General features: G+C 42.0%; 1 protein-coding gene across 3 annotated transcripts; it reads right to left on the reverse strand.

Annotated features, from left to right (window-relative positions):
• Positions 1-5,140: 5,140 nt before the first annotated feature.
• Positions 5,141-11,172, reverse strand: Lig4 (DNA ligase 4). Of its 3 annotated transcripts, none has more exons than XM_051181969.1 (2): positions 10,563-10,686; positions 5,141-8,446 (listed from the first exon to the last, which is right to left on the reverse strand). In XM_051181969.1, exon 2 carries the CDS (start codon positions 8,415-8,417, stop codon positions 5,679-5,681), a length of 2,739 nt encoding a protein of 912 aa, XP_051037926.1. In that variant the 5' UTR covers positions 8,418-8,446; positions 10,563-10,686; the 3' UTR covers positions 5,141-5,678. The 3 variants fall into 3 exon arrangements, with proteins under 3 accessions (XP_051037926.1, XP_051037925.1, XP_051037924.1); XM_051181968.1 differs by lacking the exon at positions 10,563-10,686 and adding an exon at positions 11,146-11,172 and having other exon boundaries at positions 5,142-8,446; XM_051181967.1 differs by lacking the exon at positions 10,563-10,686 and adding an exon at positions 11,049-11,098 and having other exon boundaries at positions 5,142-8,446.
• Positions 11,173-11,540: the final 368 nt, after the last annotated feature.

An 11,540-nucleotide genomic window follows, 5' to 3' on the forward strand; every position in this document is an offset into this window, starting at 1 on the left:
CTTGGGGCCCCAAGAGGAGTGATGAGGTCATCCCCTGGAAAACTGAGCATATAACCTTAAGCTTCAGAGATGAGACTGGAAATCTGGGGGATGCATTACAAGTACTGAGAGAGAGAATGTTACAGGCGAACAGAATACACAGGAAAGTATAACGTGTGACGTGCAGTCAGTATGTCCAACCAGCCAAGGCTACACCATAAGAGTTTCTCCAGAGTGTGTGTGTGTGTGTGTGTGTGTGTGTGTGTGTGTGTGTGTGTGTGTGTGACTTATTATCATGTCTTCAAATTGTGAAAGTCACTACAAATGGCAGGTTCAACTGCAGATGAGGTTTTTACATAATGTGTTAAGTGAAGCCCTCTATCATGGGTCTGTGAAGATGAAGACTTTGTCTTGCTTTGTAAATAGTCAAAATGCAATGGCAGTTGCACAAACAAAAAGACTTTCCCCAGCAAAGGGATAAGGAATACGAGCCCTTTGCCCATGGCACTTCTGACATTCACCCAACAAATGTTCAGAACTTCTCACCCCTACCCTGTAACACTGATAAAACCCACATGGGTCGCCAAGTTGGCCTTGGCGGCATCTCATATTTTGGTCTGTAGTTGTTCCCAATCTCGAATGAATAGACATCTGTTCATATCTTCCCTGGTGTAGTGTCACACAGAAGGTCATCAGTGTAATTGTTGTGCAGTTCAACATTGCTCTGGGAGCTTCAGAAGCAGCTTTACATGGGACATGGAAACTGATAGGGACAGTGCAATCTGAAGACAGCACTAATGTATGTGCTGTGCGTGGGCTCTACATCATGGGTAATGTAGCTTCTTTTCTTTTTTTAATTAAAATAGATTAAGACAAATTAATGTATATATAATGAACAGTAGCTCCTCAGCGGAGCAATGAGCCTGACCCTTACATCAGCCCAGGCTGTTCAGCTGAGTGATCCTATGATTCAGCAGCTGAGTCATGAGGCCACTTGTCAGACCTGACATTTGCAAGTGTCTGCTCTGTTCAACCCAGGGGCTTTTGTATCACCCTACTTAAGGGAAGATTAATTATCTGATTTATCATTGATATAAAAAGCCAAAGACATTAAAAACAATTACTAACATTAGATGGAAACATATTTATGAATCTAAACTATCAGCTGGGAAAAGATGATTTTCTTCCATAAAACCACTACATCATGTGTATTTGGGGAAGTGGAGAAGTGAGGAGGGTTAACCTTAGTCAGAATATATTGTTATCTATTTTCAATTAAAAATATTTATTATGTTCAGCTCTAACTTTAAATAATATGCTAATTTTGAAAATAGTTTAACGTAGCAGCTTTGGCTCTTGCACCACAATTAATTGAATATAAGGATTTTAAGAATTCATTGATTTGGGCTCACTTCTCTTATCCCATAATGAAGAAACAAGCTATCACAACTGTATAATCAACAGTTGCCAGGTAGAATGATCACACTGTAGTCTCAGCACTCAACACTCAGGATGCAGAGGCAGACAAATCTCTGTGAGTTTAAGGCTGGCCTAGTAGTCTATGTCAGAGTTCTGTAGTGAGACTCTGCCTGTACATGAACAAACAAACCAACACTGAAGCCAGTAGAGATGGCTCAATGAAGTCAACTTAATTCCTTTCTCTCTGCAGCCCTGGCGGACATGAGACTCACTATGTGGATCAGGCTGACCTCAAACTACAGAGATCCCGTTTGCTCATACTTGCACTAATGTTGAAGGCTAATGAAGCCAAGTCTGTGGAAGCACTGTATTTGGGTGACACTATATATATGGGGAGCATGGCAACATGCAGACAGGCATGGTGCTGGAGAAAGGGCTGAAACATGCTGATATGCAGACAGCAGGAAATAGATTCAGTGTCACACTGAGGAAAGCTTGAGCAAAAGAGCTCAAAACCTGCCCCCACAGTGAAACACTTCCTGCAGTAAGGCCACACTTAATTTCAACAAAGCCACACCTCCTAACAGTGCCACACTCTTTGGGGGCCATCTTCTTTCAAAACACCACACTAGGATTAACAACATCTCATCTGCATCTTTAAAATAAAATCTGTGCTCTGGAGAAGAGAGCCCAGAAGAGTAAGAGTACAAGATGGCAGAGAGGGAGTCATGGAAGCAACCACCTTAAGCATGGCACAGGCTTCAGACGCTGGCATAGGCAGCGGCAGTCACTTTCTTTGCTTTGTGGAATTACATCAAGGCTGGCTGTGCACGGAGCTAAGAAATGGGCTTCTGGGTTTGACTGCTACAGTTTGAGCTTGAGCCCCTGGGTAAACAGATGCCCTACTCAGGGAGCCTGGCTTGAGAAAGCAAGATTTTCAGGAGAAGGTGTGTGCTGGTGGCGTTTCGGGACCTAAGACTGCTTTCTCATCATCTGGAAGCCTGTCATGTTCAAGACCCCATTTGGTAGTTATTGAAACAGGGCAGTGGCCCTTGCAGATTTGTTACCTTTTAGGTGTTTGTTTGTTCTCTTAAAAGGAAAAGTAAATCTATCAGCCAGTGTCCTCTGGGGCAGCAGGACAGAATGAATGCAGTAAAGGGGATTGATTAGGTTGACTTATCTGGTATGGTCTGTGGAGTCCAACAATGGTTAATCATTCTCTAGAGGCTGAAGCCCAGCTAGCTGCTGTCACAGGACTTGGGACCTCAGAAGCCTCAGTAAGTCACAGGAGGCCAGGAGGGCTCAGGAAAGCCGCTGATCTTCATGCCACATTTGAAGGCTGGGTGGGTTCTGATGTCAGGAAATACGTGGGAGGTGGAGTGGTAGTGTGGTAGCAGTGGTGGCAGCAGGCAGCAGCTGCAAGAGCAGCAGCAGCAGCAGCAGCAACAGGCAGCACTCCATCCAGAAGTAAAGGCAAGCAGGTACAGGGTGTTTTTTCCCTTGGACCCCCTCATATCAGGGTTGCCACATTTAGGGTGGATCTTCTGACTTCCAATTAAGGAATCAAGGAAATTTCCCACAGGCATGCGCAGAGGCTAATCTACATAATCCTTCACAGGGTTTCCTAAAAGTGTGTCTGGTGGATGATTCTAGACCCTGCCAAGCTGGCAATCTATGAACCATCACAAGAGGCCTATCAGACTTCACACTAAGTTGTTGTATGATAAACTGCAGCCATTGTGACACTTAAAACCAGGAGACAGAACACCTTGAGTCAATAAAATAAGAGTAGGCCTGGCTGGGAGCAACCCAACCAACAAACATAGAGACATGGGAAAGAGGAAACAAGGAAAGCCTTTCACTAGGGTTATTCAACACTCAGCAAGTCACTGAGGAAAAAAATGTGACTAGGAGCCAGCACTAAGAATCACTGTCCCGGTTAGTGTGACTCTTAAGCCAGCATAAGAATTACTGTACCAGTTGGTGTGACTCAGAGTCAACATTAGGTAACTCTGTACCAGTTACTGTGACTTGGAGCTACCATTAGGACTCACTGTACCAGTTAGTGAGACTCAGAGCCAGCACTGGGACTCACTGTACCAATTAGGGTTCTCCAAAGAACAGAAGGGACAAGAAAAGTTCATGTAGTGAAAAGGGATTTATTAGACTGAAGTAGAGGAAATGTTTCTAGTAGGCCAACAATGGCCACCTCATACTGGAAGCTTTGAATCTAAAAGTCATTTGGTCCATGAAGCTGGATGTCTTGGCAGTCCCTATCTGACACTAGAAGCGTGGAGGACTCCTGAACTGATGGTAGTCAGCCTACATGATGATCCTGAAGGCATGGGTTCTAACACTGGTGAGGGATAGCTGAACTTCCAGTGAGGGAAAAGAGTTTCCATCTCCATGTCCTTTTATCTGGACTGCCATGGGCTGTTACCTATACCTTAAGGTGACTCTTCTTGCTTTAAAAACCCCTCACAGGAGTGCCCAGCAGGTTTTAGTTGACTCCTGATGCAGTCAAACTGACAACAAAGATTAGAGACGCCACACAAGCACACCAACCAGGTAAAAGATGTACCACGCTACTTCACAAGAAAAGAAAAAAGTGAATGGAATATGAGGAGCTAGTTTATATACTGACTCAGGTCAATAAGGTACATTAAGTGTATCTAGTGGAGTACTATGCAGCAATGAAAAATAATTAGATATACTTTGGTGGCCTGCAAATATTCTCACAATTTACTGAAGAAAAAAAAAAAAAAAAAAAAAAGCATAGTAAGCTTTAGCATTGCTACCCTAAATGGTGGCTTGATGCCCCCCCCCCTTACCATGGATACCATAAACAAACATTACCTTTAGCAGGAAAATTATAAACCTTCACCTACACTTTCACTTTGGAATATGCCTCTATAAACACCAAGAAGTACAAGCTTAAATCATTACAGTTCCTTTGGTAATGTGAACCCAAGGACCCCAGAAAGAGCACTGTGAAGCTAGTCTGCAAGTACACAGACTTGGATCAATGGCTTAAGTCTATAATGTCAGTACTTGGTAGCTTACAGTGGCACTAATGGACCCCCCCAAATCACACAAAGACACAGGTATAATGACACTATACAGTCTGAATAAAAGAACTATGATGAATTGGGTTTTGGGGGGTTTTGTTTGTTTGTTTTTGATTTTTCAACACAGGGTTTGTCTGTGTAACTTTGTAGACCAGAAGATCTGCCTGTCTCTGTCTCCTGAGTGCTGGGATTAAAGGTGTGCACCACCACTGCTCGGTGATGATTTGTTTTAAAATAAAAGAACATAAATTATTTATTTTATTTAAATTATAATAACCACAAAAATTTACTCAATTGTTTCAAAAACAAGAATAATTACTTCAAGTAATTTAAACCCACTACCTCAGGCACTACATTCTGTCCATTTCAGTACTGCCATGGAAATACATTTCTGAACACAGATACAATATACATATGACTGTGACTTCAACCTAATTCTAAAAGCCATCTCCAAAAGTCAAGCACCTGGTCTCTCTCTAAAGAAGTCACAGCTCACTCACTGAATGGACAGCTCCTTGGAGGATCATCGAGAGGAGACAAGCTCTGTTAATTCTGGAGTGCAAACTCATGAAAAACAGTTCTCTATGAAACATGTCCTACCTTCAGAAAAGTTAAACCTAAGATGACTTAAAATTACAAGGGTTTTTTTTTTTTTTAAATAAAATCAATGAACATCTACAATGTCCAGTGTTTGTATGTTGTATGATTACTCAATTCTTTTTTAACTTCCCCCACATTATCAAAAACATCTACTTATTAATTCATTTGACTGTAAAACTTACAAAACTGTTTTTAAAATACTTCATGCTCAAAGAAGGCATTTCAGCCCACTTACTTTTATAAGTCTAATCGTAACAATTCTGGGTTTTTTGAATAATCCTTTTATTAGCTAAAAAGTTATGAATGTTAACTTTGGGAAATTCTGTTAGATGATTGTAAAAGCTTCTGAAAACACTTTACTAACATCCAAATCAAATTCTAGCTTTCTACACGGATACCACACAAGCCCCCTCTTGAAATTGTCATTGTATGTCATGGTTATAAGTCATGTTAGGAACCTTTTTTTTTTTTTTTTTGCATTGGCCCATTTCATTTCTTTTCTGCCTGAAAATTATTGTCTAATGCTTTTGAGGTATTTAAGAGATAAAATGAATGTACCAGCTATTTCAGCATGATGGTGACACAGCTTATGCTTTCCCTACATAGCTAGTTCTAAAGCAAATACTGATTTTCCTCCTGCAATTCACCCTTGTCTACTGAATCGGTCACCCAATGTTCTTGAAGTATTTTAAACTTTTTCTTAAGAGTTCTCCTGAAAACTTTTAAGTCCAAGACTCGGCTCTGATCCTCCCCAACGATTACATGAGAAACTCCCTCAGATAAGCAGGACACTACCTTGGCTCCATGAAACCGCAGTTCAAGTGCTGTAACATCTAATCTTGTTGCTTCAATTTTGGAATTCGAGTCATTAATAACAGCATACACGTCCAGATAAATGGTGTAGTGCCGAAACATACAGAGAGGAGAGTGGTCCCAGGAATAACGATATTCTAAATCGGCAATCACAGGGGCCATCTCTTCCGGAGTCTGCTGCTCACTGAGTTTCTTAATTCCTAAAAACACTTCTTTCAGTTGATCCAAATCTGTATCAACAAAATAGCTATCACCATAGCAATCATATTCACGGGCAAAATGCTGCTTTGTTGATGGGCACATGTGAATCATAAAGCGGGGTTGCCATGGCACACATGTTTTCATTTTAAAACACTCTAAAAGCCACTCAGGCTTGACAACATCATATCGATCTGAAGAGATAATGTTTCTCACTCTTATGTTCTCACACCCTGCAATCACACAGTACGTGTCTGGGCCTGGATTCTGCACTACATAACCACCCAATTCTGCAATTCTGTTCTCTAGGTCAGTCTTGGGATAACTCTCCAACCCACTCATGACACAAAACTCAACATCTTCAAATATATTAGAAACTTTGCTTATGTTAGAAAGGTTAGGCGCTTTCAAGTGGTCAATAATTCCAATGGTTTTCTTCATTTTGGAGACAGGTTTCCGCCTCTTTTCTCTAGGTTCATCATCATCACCTACATGAAGGTGTTTGGTGGCAAGTTTCCCAGATGCTTTCCTCCTCAGCTCTTCCAAGTCATCCAGAGTCATGCATTCATGCCACTCTTTGTCATCTCTGATCTTCTCGATACGTGGGAAGCGCAAGGTGGTTCCAGTCTTGTACATGTCACTGGGGACAATCTCTGCTGCCTTAATCTGAACAATAACAGAGTTATAGGGCTCGATGTACACTTCTGGCTTCTCTGCTCCACATAAAATGCTACTCGGTGGGGATTTCTTATGAAAGGGTTTCCAGAATTTGGCCAATTTTAAGCCAAGATCATAGAGTTCTTTCATGGTATATCCTGATCCAACACGGCAGAGAGTATGGAATGCAGATGGCCTCTCACCATGAGGGGGCTTCTCTGCCACTGCACACAAAAAGTGAGACATCATGCCACCTCGTGAACCTTTACCCCAGTAGCCCCCCACAATTAAGAGGTCTAATTCATCCATTAATCCAGTGACATACTCTGGTTTAATTTTTAGCCACCCTTCACCTCTTTTGTCTGGCTTGTAGATGGACAGAGGGTGTTTAATCATGATACCCTCCTCTCTCTTATCTATAGCTTCATTTAATGCATCCACTACTTCATTCTTCGTATGAGCTAGCTTTTTCTGCACTATTTCTATTCGACCTTGGATGGGTTTAAAAGTACCATTAAGGATATCATACCTCTTCCTCAGAGTCTCACGCCCTAGCTTCTTATTATTAACCATCAACACATCAAAAACACAGTAACATGTCTGTAAGTCGGAATCATCCACCATCCTTTTGATATCAAATTTGACCCCCTTTTGCATGAAAGTCTGTGTGGTCGGGTTGTAGGCCATCATCTCACCATCAAGGATGCATACTTGCACGTCTGCCTGGAATGCATCATGAATGAATGGGGTGAGAGAGCCTTCCTGTGGAGATGCACCGAACTGATCAGTGTAGTTGTAGCCATTTCTGGAGAAGTACCGATATACCGTCCCATCTTTGTGCATCTGCATGCGTTCCCCATCCAGCTTGGTTTCGATGTAGAAACTCTGCTGCTTCATGTCCTTTTCTACGCGCTCCACGTCTGCTATGGCGGCGAGCATTGGTTTAAAGGCAGAAAAGAGAGTGATGGAGATATCACTGAGCCCTACAGAGGGGTCGTGCAGCTGCCTACAGACCTTTTCCAGATCTGTGGTGACATTGTGCAACTCAACTGCATCACTGTGGAAAACGTTAAATATAGTTTGCTGACTGATACCAAGCTTCAAGTCCTTAATAATCATGCGAATCAGCCACTTTTGCTCAAGGGCTGAACTCTGGGTTATTAATTGAAGAAGGCTCTTTTTCACTAGGTCTTTTCTTTTGCCAGAATTATTGCTGGCGACTAAGTCCAAGAGTTCATTTACTTGATGTACAGTTAAGCTTCCTTTCTGTAAGCACCTTGGCTTCAACACAAAGTACGCAATCAATGCAAAGTCCCCAGCATCCGTGCGAGCTCCACTAGGTGTTCGATAATTCAGGAGCTTCAGGGCATCCTTGCCTTCTCTTGGCAAATTCAACAGTTCAATGTAAAGCTTAGCGAGCATGGTTTCTTTGATTCCATAAGCCATCCTCTCTCTTTCTAACTGAGGAAGAATGAGTCTCATCGCTGGGTAAAAAGAATCCGTAACATCCTTCTTGTTCTTGTGAAGGGCATCATGAAATTTTCTCCAAGAATCTAAAAATTCCTTGAAGTGCCTGATCTTTTCTGCACGGTCTTTACTTTTCTGTATCCGTTCTAACGTAGAACATAAATCTGCAAAGGGGACATGAGCTGCAACAATTTGTGAAGTTTGTGAAGTGGCCATAGGAGCAACAGCAAATCCTCAGGTTTGCACTGATAAAGCAAAAAGAGAGTAACTTTAAATGGCAGGTGCAACGTATAAATATTTAAAACAATGAGCATATAGAGTCAGTTTAGATCACAATGACTATTATAGTTCACTCAAAGGAAACAGATCAACGCAATAAATGGATCCATGTGCAGCTGCTTTTCCTTCCACCCTGACCAACATTTCCAATCAGGTCTCACAGCTTCATCCTAAAACTGACTGCCATTTATCTTTTTTAAAAATGTTATTTTTCATGTGCACTGACATTTTTGCATGTATGTATATATGTTTGAGCAAGGGTGCCAGATCACAGAGAGTTGTGAGCTGCCATATGGGTGCTGAGAATTGAACCCAGGTCCTCTGAAAGAGCAGCCAGTACTCTTAACTGCTGAGCCATCTCTCCAGCCACCAATTTATCTTAAATGCTAACAATCGTCGGTATTCCGTCTCCTAATTACTTAGCACAGAACACAAAAATATTATTCTTAATAATGAAAAAAATCAAGTCAGATGAAGGCTACTTTATTTCTCGGTCTCAGATGAAGGAAGAAGGTCTGTTTATGTTTCTTCTCTCTTGGATAATTATACAGCACTCAAAGCAAACTACTTGCCATGGGTGCTTTTAACAAATCACTTGCTCGCTGAACTGGAACCTGATTTCTTAGGCATTCTGAAATCCAAATAATGGCTGACAAAACAAACAACAGTGATCCTTCTCTTCCAGTACAACAGAGCTTATGTGTTTATTTAACTTCATTCCTTCACTGATGACTATGACAAAACTTCTGTCATTCATAACCCAACTGGAAGTCCTTTCCCCATAACATCCTTATTTTTACTTATTTTTGTCACAGACACACAAATATCAACTAATTTTTATATTTCTTTCTGTTCATATCTTTGTGCTTTCTACTTCCCAAATGTTCAGTGCCTACTTATAAGCCAGGCAATATGCTATGGCCAATAGAGTGTACTCCTGCTTTAAGAAAATGTACATTCTATAAAGAACAAAGGGTATAATAAGAGCAGGCTATAATAACATACTTAGTGCTTTACCAAAAGGAAAATTAAAATCTTAATCCTAACAACCACCACCCTTTCACCAAAGACATCTAAAATCAATAAAGTAACTGAGTAGGGTCTAGAATGTTTCCTAACATGGTTACATATGTATGAAATTTGCCTGCTGTTTAAATATCCCTGTGAGTTCTATAGGGAGGGATCCTTGCCAGTTACTTTAACGTGGTTTACATTACATAACAGTCAAGCAAGTTTTCTAAAAGTAATCTCAAGCAAAATGTATGTTCCAAGTATCACAATCATGCTTTATTGAATGACTTTCGACAACAGCACTTGGCCAGGAAGTGGGGATTATGTTAAGTCCCCACCTTCCACACCCCACAAAGAAAAGTCTCACAATAAATGGTAATTTGTGCTAAATATAATGCAGATCTGTTTGGAGAACTAATTATTAACGTTTACAAGTGATCTGTGGGAAAGCACATGGAGGTGGGGACCAGGCTGGTTAAACATTGACACCAGCAAAACTAGCTGCCAGTTTGGATCTGTCTGCACTGGCAATGATTCACAGCAAGTATTTGTAGCTCATGGACAAAAAGACAAACTTTGTTTCTCAGTCTTATTTTTAACAGGGGAAATTCAACTAACCCAGTGGATTAGATCAAGATAAGCCCACCTGGGGCTGTATCTCCTGACCTTTCTAACCGATTTTTGTAAACTGCATCCACTGCTGGAGCTGGTTTGCATAACTGACTACACCACCTGCTTCCTTCAAGTGGGTACTGGATGGTGCATAATACTAATTATAACTTCTGTGCAATGCATGTAAACTGAAGTGTTATTAGGAAATATAGGAAATATGTTCTGAATCTTCAAGTGTAGGTGCATTTCTATGTGTCCATCTTTAGGATATATACCATTTCAAACTTTTCCTCAATAAACTTGAGCATCGATTTAGATGAGTTTATATTAACTGTGTATTTTAGGCAACGGTGTGAATACGCATGCATCTTAAAATAACTATAAACACCTATAACAATGGTTGCAAACTTCTAAAACATACAACTTTTATTCAATGTAACTGCAAGAAAACTTAAATACCGGAATTTCTGTTTTTACCCGCTCTCCAATTTTATTTTACTTTTCTGCATCCTGGGGTTTAGGATGATGTTTTGCATTTGCAATAAAACAAATTATGATCATTGGTAGGCTTCGGGCGCTGAAGAAGCTTTGGAAGGTGCTTAACATGGTGCCTGGTTTCAGAGAGACTAGGACACCTGACACACTTTAATGCTTGCTCACTCAGCAAACTATAAAACCCAATAGTTCCGAATCGAATAACGAATAGCTCGGCGGAGGGGGTCGGGGGATGCAGAGAATCGTCACTCTCAGAATGAATGCAAGTCATTAGAACAGGGTGTCACCTAGTGCCACCTCGAAACAAGTCAGCAGCTGTCCGGCTGCACCGTAGAAGGCGTCACCCCACCACAAGCTTCGGGGTGGCGACACTAGGACTTGCGCGGGAAAGGTGCCGACTCAATAGGACCTCGGACCGCCACCACCCCTCTCCCATCCTGCCATACATACCTCCTGCCTTTCAGCATCCCCTCTGAACGTCCAACCTCACGCTCACCGGAAGCAGCCTCCACCAGAAACCGGTGCACCGTTTTCACCAGGTGCTTACCGCGCAGTCGCAGTGTGGGACAGGAGAACCTGGCGCGGTGTAAGAGAGCGGGCATGTGGGGTGCGCAAGCGTAGTGATGAGCAAGCAGGCGAGCGCAGAGGCTCACGGCGCCTGCGCAGCAGCGTCTCCCGGGCCTCGGGCTGTAGTTGAGGCTGTTTCTTTCCACGCCGCTGGGTGCCGTCGTTGAGCCGAATTTGGAGCAATGGGTTCTGCCCGGACATGCTAGGCTGTAAACCTGCCAGGAGGCAAACGCATCCCTCCCTCCTAAAGCGTCCAGGACTGCAGGAAAAAATCCTTTTGCAAAAACTATCTCAGGCTCTGTGTTCGTAGCGTTTTCACTGTGCGGAAGCAACACGCTATGTCATAGCCATGCATGAGTCATGGCACAGAAGCAT

This window comes from Phodopus roborovskii, unplaced genomic scaffold (genome assembly GCF_943737965.1).
Source record: "Phodopus roborovskii unplaced genomic scaffold, PHOROB, whole genome shotgun sequence".
In the NCBI taxonomy this organism is placed as follows: domain Eukaryota; kingdom Metazoa; phylum Chordata; class Mammalia; order Rodentia; family Cricetidae; genus Phodopus; species Phodopus roborovskii.

What these genes read in the sequence shown, in the direction of transcription:
- Lig4 (XM_051181969.1), bottom strand. Translation starts at nt 8,417, where the DNA reads ATGGCCACTTCACAAACTTCACAAATTGTTGCAGCTCATGTCCCCTTT.